Source organism: Delphinapterus leucas, chromosome 14 (assembly GCF_059928025.1).
Source record: "Delphinapterus leucas isolate spDelLeu-1000000601 "Yukka" chromosome 14, BTC_Dleu_Yukka2, whole genome shotgun sequence".
Lineage (NCBI taxonomy): Eukaryota > Metazoa > Chordata > Mammalia > Artiodactyla > Monodontidae > Delphinapterus > Delphinapterus leucas.
In genome coordinates, this window is record NC_143142.1 from 89104520 (window position 1) to 89124354 (window position 19835).

General features: G+C 54.9%; 1 protein-coding gene across 1 annotated transcript in view; it reads left to right on the forward strand.

Annotated features, from left to right (window-relative positions):
* The first annotated feature begins 1598 nt into the window (after window positions 1-1598).
* The window catches only part of KCNG2 (potassium voltage-gated channel modifier subfamily G member 2), a 40260-nt gene continuing 22023 nt past the window's right edge, over window positions 1599-19835 (forward strand). The window contains exons 1-4 of the mRNA XM_089894265.1: window positions 1599-1763; window positions 2113-2246; window positions 5019-5211; window positions 9603-10313. Coding sequence (XP_089750391.1) covers window positions 1599-1763; window positions 2113-2246; window positions 5019-5211; window positions 9603-10313 — 1203 coding nt within the window. The remainder of the gene's footprint in view (window positions 1764-2112; window positions 2247-5018; window positions 5212-9602; window positions 10314-19835) is intronic.

Genomic DNA, 19835 nt, shown 5'->3' on the forward strand with positions numbered 1-19835 from the left:
AACTGTTGATACAGCAACAACCCGGTGAATCTTCAGAGAATTATGCTGAGTGAAAAGAGCCAATCCTCAAAGGTTACATAACAGCGCAGGTCCTTTTATACACCATTCTCGGGCTGACAGGAGTACGGGGACAGAGAACAGACCAGTGGTGGCCGTGTTAGGTTTGGGGGTGGGGCTGGGAGGGCTGGAGGTGGGTTGCGGGGGCTGTGGTGGTGATGGATGCTCTGTGTCTGGACTGTGTCAGTGTCTGCACCCTGCGGTTTTGCGAGATGTTACCACTGGACAGATTGGGTAAAAGGATCTCTTCAAGCTCAAAATTGAAAGTTTAATTTAAGAAAAATCTTCAGGGCCATTATATGCGGCTCTGCTGTATATATACATCATGCTTTGTGAATAAGAGTTACCAGTTACCAAATGGCACTGTGTCTTCCAGGTTTGGAGATTAGATGTGGTTCTCGTGAGTCATAACTGAAAAGTAAGCATCAGTCTTTCTGTCAACAACACGGCTAAAAACCAGATCTATGAGTTCTGTTCATACGTACACTTTGGAAGCCTTTTGTAAGTTGTGTAACGTTGACATATAGCATATAAATGCATTTCGAAACAAAATAGCTGAACACACTGGAGTTTAACAACTGGAAAGAAATTATAGGAATGACCCTAATAGTACTTATCTTTAAGGCTGAAACTTCCTAAGAATCATGTTTTATTTAAAATTAGTTCTTTGCCTTTGGATCTTTGTTTTTAACCCATAGATGATTTTTATCTTAATTCATATGATGTTTGTCTTGGTAGGACAATAAGAATTGAAAAACAAAAAATGCAGTGGCTCACGAAATATTAACCTCTGCTCTCTTTATTGTCAGGAGGTTAGATGCATTTTTATTTTAAACTAGCTCAGCCGCGGTCATCTGCTAGTTGGCTGGTTGGAGAAAAGCATTTCTTATTTAGATCACTTTTTCCATACTGTCACATGGCCTGTTTTATGTGTTCGTTCTCGTGAACCTGTGTCAGCTCAGAGGTTAAGCATTTCAGCTGTAAAGCAAAGCAGGTACCTGGAAGGAGAGACCTGCCGAGAGGCTGGAATGGTCTTTGTGGAAGGGCCGGGTCACGGCCCCCTTTTCCCGCAAACCACCGGGCAGCTGAGGGTGAGAAGAGGTGAGGGAGGAGGTGGCGTGGCAACTGAACTTGTAAAGATTCCGAACCAGAACTGAGGCAGGGAAGAGTTTATCAGAGCCTTTAATCACTGGATTAATTATCTGGCAACATTTACGGTGTGAAGTGATGTTTTAGATCCTAAAGCCACTGGCTTTTAAGCTGAGATCAAACGCCCACCTTTTGGACGCATCTGGGGGCCTCCTGTGCCCTCGGGGTGCCTGGTCCCCCCACCCGCCCCCCGTGCCTCACCCTACCCCAGTCCCCACCCCCCAGCCCCCAGCCCACCCCATGCCCCACCCCCACCCCCCACCCCCTACCCCACCCCACCCCTACCCCCACCCACATGCCCCACCCATACCCCACCCCACACCCCACCCCCTAACCCCGAGTCTGCACTGAGGCCCGTCCGGGGACCGGGGGCTCAGGGGCTTCCTGTCACCATGGCAAGAGCTGCCCCGGGGAGCACGAAGGCTCAAGCATCTGTGGCCTGTCCGGCAAAGAAACAGGTGCTGACAGCTGGGAGTCCACCAGCGTGTGCACAGGCCGGGGACGTGGGGGCCACAGGGGGGTGCGGGGTGCCCAACAGCATGGATCCCTCATCCCAGGTACGGCCAGGGGTCTCATTTTAAAGGTCACCTTCTCCAAGTAAGAAGCTGTCTCTTTTGTACAAGGAAAGAAATCTCTCCTAGAGAATACTTTGCTTGGTGACACCAAAAACTCTATCTCTGCTAAAGAGGTTTTAGTCTGTTCCAGTTCATGTTTTTAAGCCTAAGTTGGTAAATTCAGCTACAGAATGAATATTTCCTCCACTGTGGGCTGGCCCGGTATTTGAGAACCTCTTCCTAATCATGTATGTTTTCCCCCTTTTCATTTTCATTCACACACGCCCCTCTGCCGCGCTGCCTTGCAGGCCCCCCAGGAGATGCACCCCTAACCGGCCCCTCCTGCCCGCAGGGCCCAGGGACGGAATGCGGGGGTGCCAGCCGGGGCAGGACCCGACGGGCGCACAGCATGACGGGCAGACGCTCCCTCTCCTCTGGCCACGGCTGCCTTGGAGGCAGTGGACCAGGCCCCGGGCCCTTTCTGCGGTGACCGCTGAGTGTGTCCAGCCCCAGTTACAGTGTCACGGGGCTTTGAGCTGAGGGAGAGGGAGGGAGGCTGTGCCGGACACGGGGGCGTCTTTCCCCAGAGTAGCTACGAAGCCAAGTCCCACAGCACACATTCCTTTTGAGGACTAAAGCCCCCAGGTCTCCCTGTAAAGCGCCAGGCGTGGAATCTCCTCGTCCTATTGTGCACTGAGCCTTTGCAGCTGGATGTCTTCCATCTTCACCACATTTTCGTCACTTGGTTTATTTTCACCTCTTCTCCTGGGATTCCTGTAAACAGAATTGATCATTTTCCTTTCTCCTTTGCTTGCTTTATGTGTCCTGGTCTGTGATGTCTGTCTTCCATTGACCCCTTTTGGAGGGTTCCTGGGAGAGAATGCCTCCACCTGACCCAGCCTGACCTCAAGCTGACCCAACCTGACCTCAAGCTGACCTAACCTGACCCAACCTGACCTCAACCTGACCTCAAGCTGACCTAACCTGACCCGACCTGACCTAACCTGATCTCAGCCTGACCCAACTTGACCTCAGCCTAACCTCACCCTAACCCCAACCTGATCTCACCCTGACCCTAACCTGACAGACTCTACTTTCAGTCTCATCTGTTCACCTCTGGAAACTGTCTTTCTTATTCAGATCCTCCTGGACTTTGTGATAATGTCTTTCTTCCTCTGGGGTTTTAATTCCTTCTTTGATGTCTGTAAAGATTTTTGATAATCCTATCATCTCAAGTTCCCAGGAGCCTGATCCTCTTATTCCTGTGTCTGCGGGTGTTTGCTCTGGTGGGGCTTTGCCCTGTGTATTTTATAATTTCGGTTTGTAAATTCATCTCGGTTGAGGCTTCATCAGTGAGAAGCTATGAGGCTTGAGTGGCGAGTCGTCCCTCTAGACCAGGGGTGCTGATGGCATTGGGCTGGGTCTGCCCTTGTTCTGGGGTGTCCAGCACGTGCGCTGTAGGGTTTCATGGCACCCCTGGCTCCTTCCCACCAATGCCAGTCACACCCAATCACGACAACCAAAAATGTCCCGGGCCTTGCCAGGTGTCCCGGGGGCAGAGTCACCCCACTTGATTATGTGTGTCTCCAGGATATTGCCAAGCTGGGACCACCTTTCACGGGGGATAATTTCCTAGCTTTGAGTTTCAGAGACAAAAGTTTCAACCTCAAATCCATTGTGCAGGTAGGCTTTTCGACACATATTCTTGTAGAGCCGGGCAGAGAAATCTTGTAATCCTCCTATCCCATAGGCAGATTTTTTTCTAGTTTACCCTTTCACTAGGGTGTAAGGACAAACATCAGTGCTTCCTGTAGGATTAGTTCAAACCCTCCACCTCCTGTCATGATGGTTTACCAGTTTACTATCTATCAGAAATGAACACGTCCGAGAGACCCCACATCCTTGGCAATAAAGTGTGTCATCAAACCTTCCCACCTTACAACGTAGTAATTTGAGATGTTTATTTTTGCTATTAGAAATGAACTGGAGGGACTTCCCTGGTGGTCCAGGGGTCAAGAATCCACCTTCCAATGCAGGGGACGCGGGTTCGATCCCTGGTCGGAGAACTAAGATCCCACATGCCGTGGAGCAACTAAGCCCACACAGAGCAACTACTGAGCCTGCGCTCCTCAACTAGAGAGAGAGAAAACCCATGCGCCACAACTAGAGAGCCCGTGCACCACAACAAAGCCCTCTTGCCACAACGAAAGATCCCGCGTGCCGCAACTAACCCCCGAGGCAGCCAAATAAATTAATAAATTAAAAAAAAGAGAAATGAACTGGAGCATCTTTTCATATATTTAAAGTCTGTGTTTTCCCTTTACTGTAAACTCTGTGACAATTTGCCCATTTCTTCTATTGAGCTGTCCGTTTTCTTCTTAAAATCCACGGCACTTGAATGCCTCTTATGCCCCACACAGCGAATAGGGATGCACTTCAGGGCTCTCAGCAGTGACTGCCAGTCTCTTAAGAGAGAACGTGACTTAAAAACACTTAGTAACATGTAAGTTATGTTTATGTTTGTAAATGTATATTCCGGGGAAGAAAACCCTTTACAGGAAAGTTGTAGGGTCTGGCTGATTACCCAGTTATTTTAATGATCAGTCACCCCTACCTACAAAGAATTCGGAGCACACATTTGATGTGGCTACAAAAGGACTTGATTAACCTGTGCTACGGATTTGTCACTGGCTCCACGGGGACAGGAAGACGTGGAGGACCCCAGCCTAGCGTAGGCAAGGTGGGCTTTCCCACTCCATACTTGTCTCTGCCCCTCACGGTATTCCAGGCAGAAGCTGCCGTCAGCTCTGGTTCTGACAGTTACGGGAAAAGGACGTGAGGTCACGTGGCACTTTCTCTCGGGCACACCTCGGCCTCAGCCCAGAAACTTGTGAGCCTGCCCTGGAGGCTCCATCCTTCCCGGTGGCCTCGCACGGCTCCAGAGAGTGGGGCGCCCCCCGTGAGGACCCCCGCCTGCCTCCTGGGCACATGCTGAGTCCTCCTCCCAGCTGCCTGGGAAGGAGGTCGGCCGTGAGCCGCTGGCATCCTTGATGTGGAACTCCGAGCCGCTGTCCCTGCGTCCTCGATGAGAAGCGGCAGCTTGGGGGATCTCTGCAACAAGTGTCCGCGACCTAAACAACTGACTGCGTCTGAGGAAAGTAGGATCTTCCTCCTCAGCATAACCTCCTCAGATTTCCCCAACCTCCTGCCGGGTCGGCGAGCCTGCAAAGCCCTCAGGGCAGCCTCTCCTCTGCGCAGAGCCAGCCTCGCAGCGTTGGAAGTGCCGGTCGTCCTCGCGCCCCCGGCTCCGCCCCCCACCCCCACCGCCATGAGCTCCAGCATCACGTGTCTAGCACCAGCCGATGTTACTGACGTTTGCTGCATGAAACGCCGACCCCGAGGCATCAGCAACACAGCTGAGCCCGGAGCGCCTTCGCCCTCAAATCCTGCAGTGACTGGGCAGGCATGCTGGCTCTTTCCCCACGGCCCCTTCTATTTGGTTTTCTCCCCCTCCCAAATCTCAGGACCAGTGAGGCATCCGGGCTGCATGCCGAACACCCCTTGGGCGCCCCCCGCTTTACGGTTCGTGAGTCGCCCTGGTGGTAGGTTTGCCTGGCAGCGGTTAGAGCAGCAAATCCTTAACGACAATGAAAGGTCTTGATTTTGGCAGTTGAAGCAGTGGTTCTCGGGCTTTAGTGCACTACACCTGCTCATTGACAGGCACAGAACCAGATGTCAATTTTTTTTAAATTGAAATGATAATGTCCATTTTAATGTGTACAATTCAGTGTTTTTAGTATTTTAACCCTCACCACTACCTAATGCCAGAGCATCCTCATGACGACAAAAGAAACCCTGTCACCATTAATCGGTCACTCCTCCTCCCCCAGCCCCCAGCCCCTGGCAACCACTAACCTACCTTCTGTCTCTGCAGATTTGCCTGCTCTGGACAGTTCCCTTCTGTCCGGCCTCTTCCACTTACACCATGTTTTCAACATCCATCCGTGCTGTGTCCTGTGTCAGCACTTCATTCCTTTTTGTGGTTGATTGTGTCCCAGTATGTAGATGGAGCACATTTACTTATCCATTGGTCAGCTGATGGACAGTTGTGTTGTTCCCACATTTTGGCTGTTGTAAATAATGCTGCTGTGAATATTCACGTACACGTTTTTGCGTGGACCTAGGCTTTCAGTTCTCTTGGAGTGACACTGCCGGATGCCACGGCAAGCCTGCGTGTACCTTTCTGAGGAGCTGCCCAGCTGCTCACAGCAGCCGCACCATGTCTCACCCCCACCAGCAGAGTGCGGGCTCCTGAGTCCCCCACGCCCTTGCCGACACTCCTCTCTCCATTTGTTTGGTCGCCGCCAAGCTGGTGGACGTAAAGTCGTACCAAGTCGTTTTGATTAGCGTTTTCCTGATGACCGATCACACTGAGCATCTTTTCAAGTGTCTATTAGCCATTTTTGTATCTTCTTTGGAGAAGTCCTTCAAATCCTCTGCCCACGTTTTAATTGGGTTGTTTGTCTTTTTTGTTTTTGAGTTGTAGGAGCCCTTTATGTATTCTGGACACTAGACCCTTATCAGATATATGATTTGTAAACTTTTTCTCATCCCATGAGCTATCATTTCATTCTCTTGATAATGTCCTTTAATGCACAAAAGAGTCTAAGTATGACAAAGCCCAGTTTATTTATTTTCCTTTTGTTGCTTATGCTTCTGTTGTATTTCAGAACCCATTGCCTACTCCAAGGCCATGAAGATTTACTCCTGTGTTCTTCTAATCAGATTCTTCCGCTCCCCAGGGTTTGCTGTAATTGCTGTTGTTTGTTTGACTTTTCTGGACGAATTAGGCAAAGTCTGTATGTTTTTGTCTTGTGTGGCCACTGATATCTCTGTCCCATTAGCTTAATGGTCAGCAAGTGACTGGACAGAGATTCTCACATGCCTGGAACAAAAACAAAAACAGACCAGTCTTTGCAGACGGGCCCTGTGTGTCAGGGCACCCTCAACACCCAGCAGGCCTGTCCCTTGCCTCCCCCTTTCGCCTCCTGCTTGTGCAGTCTGCTGGGGGCGGGGCGGGGGGAGAGCGTAGGGCCTTCTCAGGTCTCTCCTGAGCGCGCACATGGCCCCAGGCGCGTGAGCAGCATTCCAGATTTCGAGCAGTGTGTTGGAGCATTTCCAAAGAGTCTCACTCCCCAGCCTCTTCTCCCAAGCTTTCTGGTTAGTCTATTTTTTGCCCCAACAATAATGTTCATCCATTGCCTCAGCAAACACTCTCGTGTAAGTGATTCCACAAGCTGCCCGGGTGGCCGCTTTAGCCCTGGGAGAGCCCCGAGCTAGGGGAGGTACAGGCAAGCCTTCTGACGGGTCTTTCGGGGGAGCCACCAGAAGGGTCCAAATAATTACGGTTCCTCCTGAATCGGGTCCACTCTCCTCTTCCAGTACCAGTCCTGGTACCAGGAACGCAGGCTGTCATCTTCAAGGCGAACGCTGAGCTGAGAAGCAGGTTAAATAAACTGCTAAGAGCTCACTTTTTTTCTTTGCGGTACGCGGGCCTCTCGCTGTTGTGGCCTCTCCCGCTGCGGAGCACAGGCTCCGGACGCGCAGGCTTAGCGGCCATGGCTCACGGGCCCAGCCGCTCCACGGCATGTGGGATCCTCCCGGACCGGGGCACGAACCCGCGTCCCCTGCATCAGCAGGCGGACTCTCAACCACAGCGCCACCAGGGAAGCCCTCAGCTGTTTTTACTCAAGTGTTCCCCCCTGGCTGCTGCTACCCTTTGGTTACTGTCCAGAGTTCCAAAAAAAGTTGATTCTGATGGTTTTTGCCGGTTTTCTCATTGCTTTAGTGGGGGGATATTTCGGGGTCCTTACTGTGCAGTTTTCCAGTCCCTCAGAATTTTAAGTGTAGAGCCAGGAATATACTTTTTTTTGCAGGTTCTTTTGATAATTTTGGTGCTGTTGGCCCTCACTCTACACTTTGAGAACCAAACTGGAACTGTCCCTCCCCTGCAGATTACTGCCTAGCCAATGTCTAAGATATACTCCCTGGTAAATGGGACCTTTGGAGTTTATGTCCCCGGATTGGTATTTGCCTGTTTTCTCTGCTCTGTCACTGTTGCCACGGTGCAGAGAAGTGCATGATGCCAAAGCGCTGACCCCGTTGTGTTAACAAGTCAAGGGGGGCCATCCTGAGCACGATTTGGAGGAACAGAACCGCCCTCCAGCGGCGTGGAAAAGAACCCACGGGAGTCTCTGCAAAGGACACAGTCATCAGTGTTACTTATGGACCCTTTTTGATGTGGTTCCTGAGTCAGGGACCCCGTTTCCAAACAGATACATAGACGTTAAGGGGTGACCCAGCTCTGGGCAGAGGAAGGAATGTCAGGTGCAATTGTGGGTAAATACGCCACAAAACTTTAAATGTCCACATTCGGGACAAAAATGATTTTGTCTCAGTAACATATTTTGAGACACGTCCTTTTAACAAGTGCCGAGTAAACCAACACATTTAGGAATTCTGGTTGCTGGTCTATGCACGAGCTATGATGAGATACTCACTGAGAAGAATATGATTTCTTTTGTGAGTTTCTTGAACCCTGGTCAAAGAATAACACAAGTAGTCATTCATATAAGAAACTCACCTGGAATCTTACCTCTGCCCAAGCATTCTTAAGAAGGCATCCGACAACGAATGCCAAAGTGTACGTGCCCACAAACTAGTGTGGGTGACTCACGTTCAAAATATTTTAAAGGGGACCCAGGCTAGCAATCCCCACACTACAGAGATATTTCCCTCCCTTATATGTTTGGAGCTGTGAGCTTCATTAAGTTTTGAGGCCACAGATCCCTTTGAGAATCTGAGGATCCTCTATTAGAAAAATGTGTACACAGACAAGTTTGCATCTAATTTTAGAAGGCTCATAGATCCCTGAAGAATTCCCATGGACAATAAATGAAGAACCTCTGGTTTAGAGAATCAAGGCAACCGAAGCATCGTGAGTTTCTCTACATCAGTGCCTCCCAAACCCAGCTGTGCAGCAGAATTATCTGGAAGCTTTTAAAAAGCAAAACAAACCTGTTTTTATTAGGGACGTTTGTAAATGTATGTAAAAGCAGAGAGAAAGTATAATGGCCCCAGTGTTCCCATCACCGGGCTCCAGCAGCAGGTGAAGTGTTTTGTCTGCACACCACCTTGAGAAAGGTGTGCTTAATGAAGACCCAGACCTCATTTCACGTGAATACCTCACTGTGGGCCTCTAAGGGGCCGAAACACCCTGTTTTTCACGAGTGCAGTACTAGTCTCATGCCTTTAAGAAGGCTTTAAAATCGTAGGTAGTGCTGGGATTTTCTTAGTTACTCTTACATGTCTTTTTATAGTGGGTTCCCTCTAATCCGAATCCAAACAACGTCCACAGGCTGCTCTGGCAGCTTGGCTGACGCTTCTTAAGGATCAATACATCCGTAGCAGCCCCTCCCCCGGCCCCCACTTGTTAACCAGCCGGAAACCCCCCAGGTCTGGCCTTGCCATCATCTCGGGAGGCAGCATCTCCAGGGCGGCCCCCGCCCTCCTCCCTCGTGCTGCCCCGCGTTGGCCGCGTCCCTAGTCTCCAGGCAAGAAATTAAGGCGGGTCCCTTGTAAGCGGGGCCTGCTGGAAAGCTGAGGGGCGGGCTCCTCGGACCACCTGCAGGCGTCAGGGATGCAGGAGAGGAGAACCGAGCGGCTGGGCCGATGGAGCCCTTGGTTTGGTTCGCTCCCCAAGCCCCAAGGTCATGCGTGGGCGGGGGTGTCCCAGAGCTCCCGGCCGGTCTACGGCCTAACGCGCGCTCCCTTCCTTCGCAGGCCCAGCCTCCGGACCCTGGTGTGGCGCATGGGGCCATGGCCCTGCTCCCCGGGCCCGCGGAGCCCCCGGGCCCCGAGCCCCCGGTTGGCGGCGGCGGCGGCGGCAGCGGCGGCGTTGGCGGGGCCCGCGCCCGGCACGTCATCATCAACGTGGGCGGCTGCAGGGTGCGCCTGGCCTGGGCCGCGCTGGCCCGCTGTCCCCTGGCGCGCCTCGAGCGCCTCCGCGCCTGCCGCGGCCACGACGAGCTGCTGCGCGTGTGCGACGACTACGACGTGAGCCGCGACGAGTTCTTCTTCGACCGCAGCCCGTGCGCCTTCCGCGCCATCGTGGCGCTGCTGCGTGCCGGGAAGCTGCGGCTGCTGCGCGGCGCGTGCGCCCTGGCCTTCCGCGACGAGCTGGCCTACTGGGGCATCGACGAGGCGCGCCTGGAGCGCTGCTGCCTGCGCCGCCTGCGCCGCCGCGAGGAGGAGGCCGCCGAGGCGCGCGCGGGGCCGGCGGAGCGCGGGGGCCCCGGCAGCCCGGCCTGCGCCCCTGGGTCCGGCGGCGGGCGGCTGGCGCGCGGCCGGCGGCGCCTGCGCGACGTGCTGGACGACCCGCGCTCGGGCCCGGCCGGCAAGCTCTTCGCCTGCGTGTCCGTGGCCTTCGTGGCTGTCACGGCGGTCGGCCTCTGCCTCAGCACCATGCCCGACATCCGCGCCGAGGAGGAGAGGGTGAGCGCGGGGCCGGGGCGACTGGGCCGGGCAGGGCTGGGGGCGGCTGGGACGGAACTGGGGAGGGGCGGCGGCAGCTGGGCCGTGGGGCGCCCGCTGGGTGGCGGTCTTAGGCCCCGCGACCCCGTTGGTCGCTGAAACTGCAGGCCCTGGGCCCCCCTGCACCCGCCCAGGGCAGGTTCGCTGGGAGTGAGCCCCCGGCGCGGCTGCCCCATCAGGCCGCCACTGCGCTGCCAGCAGAGGCTCCGAATTCCAGCCGATTTCAAGAACTCGGCGAGGCTGCCGGCCCAGCGGGCCTTCTCGCTGAACCGCCCTGACGGCCAGGCCTTGAGGCTTGGACAGCTTGGGGTTAAAACACCCAGTCTAGAGAGCGCTGTGCTCTCAACTCGAGTCCCGTCGTCCTGGACCGCACGGACAGGACCTCTGAATTCTTCCAGGCGCCCAGCTCTGGCACACCCAGGGCCGGCTTTGTGGAGGTGCTGGGGCTCGTTTCTGAGCAGACAGTAGACTTCCTGCCCCCTCTGTTGTCCCGTGAGGCAGTGGGCAGAAGTGTCATCCTGGGGTCAGGATGTCACCCAGAGCTCAGCAGCGTTTGTGCGATGCGCACACTACGGAATGTCTCGGAAACACTCGGGGAAGGCCTGAGTGGGTGTCGTCCGGGCCGGGCTTAGACGAGAGAAGGTGCTGCAGTATTTGAAGGATGTGGCTTCGTGTTGCCTTCAAAGCATTGCCTGTGTTTTCTCACGGGGTGGCAGGGGCGTCCTGACTTAACCTCCCCAGCTGCAGCTTCCAGGGGTGGCAGAGGCTCGGACTTGAACCCCACGGCCCCAGGCAGAGCAGGGCAGAGCTCATGTCAGCCTCTCAGTGAGAGCCCCTCCGCAGTCCGGGGTAGAGCCCGAGCTCGCCTGCTGCCGTCAGCTCATTATTCAGAGACACGGAGCTCTGTTCTCCTGGAACATTAGCTGTGAGCGGCCTTGACCACGAGCCTCGTGATCCTGACTGAAGATTAGATTTAAATGTAAATTTTAGGAAATTGGTTTGGCTTCTCCTTCATCGTTTGGGTGTCTGACTCCTGAGCTGTCATTTCCAGTTGTCTTAATCAGGCCCCAGCTGGGGATTCTGCTTGTAAAGACACTCGATATGTTTGGACTTCCTCAGTAGCAGTAACTCCATACAATCCGAGGAGGGAAATCACTTACACAGGGATCAGGGAACAGAAGTTCCCTATGTCAACCAATGACAGCGTCACCGGAGGTCGAGCTGACCCTGAGAATCCTCTAGGCGTCATCTGGTCCCCACGTCACCCACCATTCACATCTGTCACCCACCTCTTCCCCATTTCCAGAAACACTGCTTCACACCACCCAGGTGCTGTCTCACCAAATCAGCCGTCAGATTAGGAAGTAAGGACCCCAGTGTTGGTGAGCACGTGGTGAGTGTGGCCATGTGCTCGTGAGGGGTGCTTACGAAGCCCCGGCGCACTGCACACAGTAGGTGCTGTCACTGCCACAGGAAGGAAGAAGTTTTATGTTTCATCAACTGTGTGTGTGTGGTAAAAAAAAACCCATAAAATCCACCATCTTAGCCATTTTTATGTGCAGTTCAGTGGCGTTAAGCACATTCACAGTGTTGGGCAATCATCACCACCCTCTGTCCCTAGAAATCTTTCATCTTCCCAAACTGAAACTTTGTCCCCATTAAACACTAACTCCCCAGCCCCTGGAACCCAGCCTGTACCTTCTGCCTCTGTGAATTCAGCAACTTCAGGGGCTCGTTTAAGTGGAATCACACAGGCAGCATCTTTCTGTGACTGTCTTGTTTCACTGAGCACAGTGTCCTCTGGGTTCATCCGTGATGCAGCAGGTGTCAGACCCCTTCCTGTTTAGGGGCTGAGTAACACTCCTGCGTATGTATCGCCTCACTTTGTTCATCCGTCATCCGCCCGTGGACACTTGGGTCGCTTCCTCCTTTTGCTGTTGGGAATAACGCTGCTGTGGACACGGCACAAACATCTGGTGAGTCCCTGCCCTCGGTTCTTTGGGGTTTATCCCAGGAGTGCACTAGCTGGATTCTGTGGTGATTCTGTGTTTACTTTTGCGGGGAGCCTCCCTGCTGTCCCCTGCAGCTGCACCCTTGACGGTCCGACCACGGGAGTTTCCAGGCACGAGGCATCAGGGATGGAGGGCATGGAATCCTTCATTATTTTCTTGTTTGTTGGGGTTTTTCCAGTAGAAATTTTTATTTTATTTTATTTACTTATTTATTGGGTCTTTGTTGCTACACATGGGCTTTCTGTAGTTGCCATGAGCAGGGGCTACTCTTCATTGCAGTGCACAGGCTTCTCATTGCAGTGGCTTCTCTTGTAGCGCAGCACGGGCTCTAGAGCGCAGGCTCAGTAGTTGTGGCTCGCGGGCTCTAGAGCGCAGGCTCAGTAGTTGTGGCGCACGGGCTTAGTTGCTCCGCGGCATTTGGGATCTTCCCGGACCAGGGATTGAACCTGTGTCTCCTGCATTGGCAGGCGGATTCTTAACTAGTGCGCCACCAGGGAAGCCCTCCAGTAGAATTTAGCTTGAAAGTCACAAGGCTGAAGTATTATCTCTGTGTGATCTCTGATTTTAATTAAGTGGCTAAAGAACTTCTTTGTGAGATTTCAGGTCTTCTCTTGAAGGCTCCAGAAAGCGTCCTCTGAGAGGCACAGCACCGACAGCTCCGTGGGCCTGAGGTCCTCATCCTCCATCAGTGACAAGCAGGGACGCTTCGCCAACGCACCCACATTCTAGTTAGCACTCCATTTAAATGCACCCAATTCCCTCCTGAAAAACGATCTTGGGGGAGCAGGGAGTGTCATGAAGAATCAGGAGTGAGCTGGTGCGGCTCCCTTTTCATCAGTCTGTCTGGTGACATCTCTTGTCATCTCTGGCAGCATTGGCATTGGTGGTTATTTTTGTGTGTAGGTGCAGAAAAGCATCAAGGGAGAAAAAAGATTATTATCCTCCATTATTCAGGGACTCAGAGGAAAGTTGATTCCTGCTGCCGATCCATGAAATACCCCTTGAGTGGCCAGGCCCCCGCCTGGGCTGGAAGGAGGCCCCCACTGCACAGAAATCCCAGCCCCCGGCTCCAGTGTGGCCGGGACGCGGCCTTTGGGCACAGGGACCAGCTCCCTTTGCCTTCTTGTCTTGGCCCCAGGACAGACTCTGCAGCCAGACGTCCAGGTCCCCTCTGGCTGGTGACATGGCCTGAGCCCCAGGGTGGCGGGCAGAGCTGTGCAAAGTCCCTGTGCCCCTGAGGCCGCGCAGGCACCGTGTGCTTGGGGGTGGGCGTCCCTGCGGTCCGCCCTCCCCTAGAATCCAGGCTCTTGCTGTCCAGCGCTGCCCGTGTCTCCTCGGTGCCCTGGTAGTCCCTGTGCCCGGTGGTGGCTCCGTCCAGAATTTGCTCTCACGCATTGTAACTGAATGAGAGCTAGGTCTCCGCTTTTCACGGTTTATAGGAAGAAGGATGGTAAAAGCATACCTGCGGGACGAATCTTGAGGACGTTTTGCCGAATGAAACAAGCCAACTGACAGTTCAGTAGGACAAATCCTGTCTGATTCCACTCATATGAGGCACTTAGAGCCATCAGATCCGTGGAGTCGGAGTGTGGACGGGCCGGGTGGGGGCCGCAGTGATCCGCAGGGCGCAGGCCGTCCCAAGTCAAAGCAGCTGGGGCTCCGGTGCGTCCGACCGACTCAGGAGGCCCTGAGGACCCTCGGCCAGGCGGGTCCCAGGACCCCCCCCCGCACGCTTAGCGAGAGCAGGGCAGCCCCGGGCCGAGCAGACCCGGCATGGCTGCAGCAGGAAAGGCCACAGGGCCCACAGCCACACCGGGACTCCTTGCTGCCTCTTGCGCCCCCGTCGAGGTGCGGGGGGCGCCCCGGGCAGAGCCGCCCCTCCGACTCCATGGCCGTTCGGTGTCCAGGTCAGCGCGCGGGTGGGGGCCGGGTCCCCAGGAGCGTCTGTGGGGCAGCCCAGGGCTGGGCTCGGCCTCGGGGTGGGACCCGCGGGACCCTCACGGCCCGTCCTCTGGCTCCTGCTGTTCTGAAGGTGACACGGTGAGCAGTTAGGCCTGCTCCTTGTTCGCGGTGGGGCCTTGATGGCTCCGGCTCCGCCGTGGACTGCGTGTGTCCCCTGCTGCCGTGAAATAAACCACCACGAACTGCCTCATGAAACGGCACGACTCGCCCTTGAGGTCCCGGTGGGACCCGGGCCTCACGTCCAGGGCTGGTTCCTGTGGAGGCTCCGGGGGACCTGTCCCCTTCCCTCATCCCTCGGCCCCTCCTCTGTCCTCCCAGCACGTCACCTGGTTCTCCTCTCCCACCACCGTCCCCTCCTTGTGATGGACTGGAAGGACCCTGTGACGACACTGGCCCCGTAAGCAGGATGCTCCCGGCTCCAGCCTCGCCGTCATCCCACCCTCCATAGTCCCTTCTGCCATCAGAGGCGACACAGCCGTGGGCCCGAGGACCAGGATGTGGACGTCTTCCAGGCATTATGTGGCCGACCACCGTCATGAAAACACTCGAGGGCGAGACTCCTGCTGCGTGTCCCCAGGTCCCTGCCCCAGTCGGGGCCACGCCGGCGCTGCCCAGGGAACTGTCTCCCTCCTGCACTGAGGTCTCAGCCAGGAGCCCCTTCCAGCGCTCAGCTCTGCCCTCGTGGACGCCTGTCCTCACCCTTCCGTGTCGTGTTCATAACCTCAGGCCCAGCAGACGTAAGGATCCCGCCCCTGTCTGAGGGCTTCTGAGGGTTCGAAACCCCAGGTGACATCGGAGTTGTCCATGCAAAATCTCCAGGCCCGGACGCTGGTTTTGCTTTGGAGATGAAGACAGGTGTTTGCAGGGTGAGAAGCTGGCCAGCGAGAGAAAAGGAGACCGCCACCCGGAAGCCCCATGGAACGCACGCCAACCCTGAGTTATCTTAGCACAGCGTTCGCTGTGTGTTGGCAACAGCTCTTAGGAGCGTTGCTGTGGCGTCTCGGGTGTTTACCGGGTCAGGAGCACAAAGAAGGACCGGGGGCCCCCCCACTGCTGCACCAGTGTCCCCCCCAGACTTCTGGGGCTATGGCTGCTCTTGCCTCCGCCTGCAGGACCCAGGGGCAGGGGTTGGGGGCGTGCACGCAGGACCCGCTCTGTCCTGCCCCGGGAGGTCCCCGCGGAGCGGGCTCAGTCCCCAGTGTCTGGTCCACGGCGGGACCATCCATGCAGGAAGGAAAGGCTCCCTGGCATCCAGCGGGTCTCGTGGCCAGGCCTCAGGGCTGTCTGCTCAGCAACCCTCCTTGTCTGCAGAGATGAAGGTGAGTAATACCAAACCCCTAAACACCGTGGCCAGAAAGTTAGCGTGACTCCTCTGACCCCAAAAGTGCATTCTGAGCTAACGCACTGCCTGGTTCCTGGGAGAAACGATCGCAGCGGTCACCACCCCAAGATGCCCCCCGTCTCCCCTTGGCACGCGAGCAGAAGTTTTAATGCCAGGCTCAGAGGGAGAGGGAGGGGTCTGTGCCCCCCGACCCGGTGAGGTGAGGCGGGGGGCCAGTGCTGGAGGGATGCCCCCCAGCTCCTGCGGATGGCGAGGCAGCCCCAGCTCCAGGGCTGACCCCAGACCCCACCTACAAGTCGCTGTGGGAGCCCCAAGCCAGACGGGAGGCGAGGTCCCCGACCCGCTGCCTCGGGGCTCCAGTGCGCCTCTGGCCTCACTCCTAGGGTACTGGGGGCTCTGTGAAGGAGACAGAGCGTTTCTCCAGCCCTCCCCACCCCACCCCCCATCGGGCACCACGCAGGCCCAGGGCCTGGGCACCAGGCCATCCCAGAGCCCACGATTGCTGCAGGATAATCCATCTTCCTGAGGCTGTGTCGGGCGTGGTTAGGTGACCACGGGGACAGGTCGTGCCATCGGGGCCCTCCCCGTGCTGGAAGTCACCCCATGGCGCCTGCCCAGCCATCAGATGCTGAGGACAGGCCTTTGGAACTGCTGGGAGGATGGGACAGGAGCCTTTGTTTCAGCAAACAGCTCGCAGATTCCTTCATGCGGTGGCGGCCGTCGTTGCCTGGAGACAGTGCAGAGCTTGGCGGCGTCGGGACGGGCTGCGAACCGGCCTGGGGGGAACAGCGCGTCCTCACGCAGGCTGCGCTCAGAGCCGGCACTTCCTTTCCACGGAGGCTGGTGTTTGGCTTGCGAGTCGATTTTTTCCTTTAAGCTCATATGATTAAATCAAGACCCACATAATTAGTTATGGATTTCATGACTGGGACTTCAAGTATTGAATTCACTAAGACATTTGGCAACAGCGTCGGAAGCTGGTGACAGAGCTTCTGCTGCGTGTGGGCACAGACACACACGTCGAGTTTGCCAGCCTGGAGCTGGGGTGAGAGCTTTGCTGCTTCCGAGCTGTGTCAGTCAGGGTTCCCGGGAGAAACAAACGGAACCAGCACAGCGGGCTGTCTCTCCTTGGTTCTCGCCTATGGGACCCCTGGCCCACCGTGGTGTGTGGAAGCACGGCACCGTCTGGTCACAGGCTCACAGCTGGAGGGATTTTGCCTCCGATGATGCGGCCTGGAGTCCCCCACCACCCGCCCCCGGCCTGCCTCGGATGATGTCAGGCCTTAGACTCTGGAGTTGATGCTGAAGTGATTTAGACTTCGGGGGCTGTTGGATGGAATGCAGGGGAGAAGGACATGAACTGGCGGCGGTGGGGTGCAGAGTGCTACCGGCTGAATGTCATGTCCCCCAGATTCACATGCTGAATCCTAACGCCAAGTGTGTCAGGGCCGGGAGGCCTCTGGGGGCGACGAGGTCATGAGGGTGGAGCCCTCGCGATGGGATTAGTGTCCCCGTAACAGAGACCGCAGAGCTCCCCTGCCCCTTCACCACGTGAGGACACAGTGAGAAGGTGCGTCCACGTACCAGGAGCAGGTCCTCAGCAGACACCGATTCTGCCTGGACCCCACACGTCTGGCCCCAGAGCTGCGAAGGACGAACATCTGTTGTTTCAGCCCCGGCAGCAGCACTAACGGACTGCGCCAGCGGCAGAGGAGCCCCTGAGCCTGGGCTTCTTCCCAGCTCCTGGCAGAGCGCCTCCCGTCCACGACGCGTAAGAATGCTGCATTCGGGCCGCTGCCACAGGGCCGGACCATGGGGCTCTCCCACCAGCATCCGCTGGGCACTGGGGCTGCACGTGACCTCCACCTCGTCCCAGGAGGCTCCGGTCCCCACCCAGCAGGGGAAGGTGGCTTCCCTGTGGAAACGCGGCCCGTGACCCTCTGTGTCCCATCGTCACACGCATGCGAACGGACTGGTGGTGCTGTCCTGACCTGGTGGCCACAGGGCCCAGTGGAGCTGAAAGGAAAAAGGAAGGATGGAAACCGGCCAGCAGCCTCTGCTGGCACAGCTGCCCTGGGGCTGCAGGGAGGGCCCCTGTGACCCCAGGGCCCCCAGGGACTGAGCTGGGAACAGAGGCTCCCAGGACCACTGAAAACGGATAATAGGTTTGGCTGGTTTATTTTCTTGTTTGCAAAGATCTGATCCAGGAACCACCAAAATGTGGTGGCAGGTATTCTGCTGTGGGCAGAACCTCATCTGAGAGCCAGATGTTCCTGGGTCAGGTGCTAACCCTGATCGTCGTTCTCTTCTGTAAAATGAGGATGATGGCTCCAGGGCTGCTGAGAAAGGCGAGGCTTCGGCCCCTCCCCCTGACGCGTCCCTTCTCCCCCCACCATGCCCCCACCACGCCACCCAGAATTGTAGTCCAAGGCCCCTAGCAGTCATTAGCCGCCACGTTGGAGGGACCACTGCCTGTTTTCAAGGGAGACCCTCTTACGAGGCTCTTAGAGGCGCTGGAAACCGAGCCAGATGTGCCAAGGGATAAACATGAAGCTCAGGACACTTTCCTCTACTTTCCATGTAAATTTGGCAGGAAAAACAGGGGATTTTTGTTTTGAATTTGTGCTTTAGTCTGAGGGGAAAAAAAGACTTGTGCTCAAATGCCTAGAATAGAAGCTACAAGACTCTTTTTTTTTTTTAAAGACAATTTTTTAGAGCAGTTTAAAGTTCACAGCAAAATTGAGAGGAAGGTACAGAGATTTCCCATATGCCCCCTGCACCACCACCCCCCAGATGCACAGCCTCTCCCAGCATCAGCATCCCCAGAGCGTGGACGTTTGTTACAAATGATGAACCTACGCTGACATGTCATAATCACTTAAAGCCCAGAGTTTACATGAGCGTCATTCTGGGTAGTGTACGTTCTGTGGGTTTGGACAAATGTAAAATGACATGAATCCACCATAATAGCATCACACAGAATCGTTCCACTGCCCTAAAAATCCTCTGTGCACCACCCCCCCCCGCCGTATTCATCCCTCCCTCCCCTTCCCCAGGCCCTGGCACCACTGATCTTTTTACTTTCTCCATAGTCTTGCCTTTTCCAGAACGTCCTATAGTTGAAATCCTCTTCAGATTGGCTTCTCTGACTTAGTAATATGCATTTAAGGTTTCTGCATGTTTTTTTCATGGCTTGGTAGCTCATTTCTTTTTGGCCTTGAATAATGTTCCATTGTCTGAATGCACCATAGTTTATTCATCACTGAAGGACATCCTTTGGTTGCTTCCATTTGGCAGTTATGAATAAAGCTGCTATACGCATCTCTGTGCAGGTTTTTGTGTGAACATGAGTTTTCGTTTCCTCTGGATAAATACCAAGGAGTGCGATTGCCGGATCGTCTGGTAAAACTATGTTTAGTTTTTTAAGGAAGCCCCAAAATGTCTTCCGAAGTGGCTGCACCATTTTTGCGTTCCCGCCAGCAGTGATGAGCGTTCCTGTAGCTCCACATCCTCGCCAGCCTTTCATGCTGTCAGTGCTCTGGGTTTTGGCCATGCTAATAGGTGTGGAGTGGTGTCTCCCATGCTAATAGGTGTGGAGTGGTGTCTCCCATGCTAATAGGTGTGGAGCGGTGTCTCCCATGCTAATAGGTGTGGAGCGGTGTCTCATTGTTGTTTTACCTTGCTTTCCCTGATGACATATGATGTGGAGCATCTTTTCACGTGCTTATTTGCCATTTGTATGTTTTCTTTATTTTTTTGAATTTTATTTTATTTATTTTTTACACAGCAGGTTCTTATTATTTATCTATTTTATACACATCAGTGTATACATGTCAATCCCAATCTCCCAATTCATCCCACCCCCCACCCCCGCCCCCACCACTTTCCCCCCTTGGTGTCCATACGTTTGTTCTTTACATCTGTGTCTCTATTTCTGCCCTGCAAACCGGTTCATCTGTACCATTTTTCTAGGTTCCATATATATGCGTTAATATACGATATTTGATTTTCTCTTTCTGACCTACTTCACTCTGTATGACAGTCTCTAGATCCATCCACATCTCTACAAATGACCCAGCTTCATTCCTTTTTATGGCTGAGTGATATTCCATTGTATATATGTACCCCAACTTCTTTATCCATTCATCTGTCGATGGGCATTTAGGT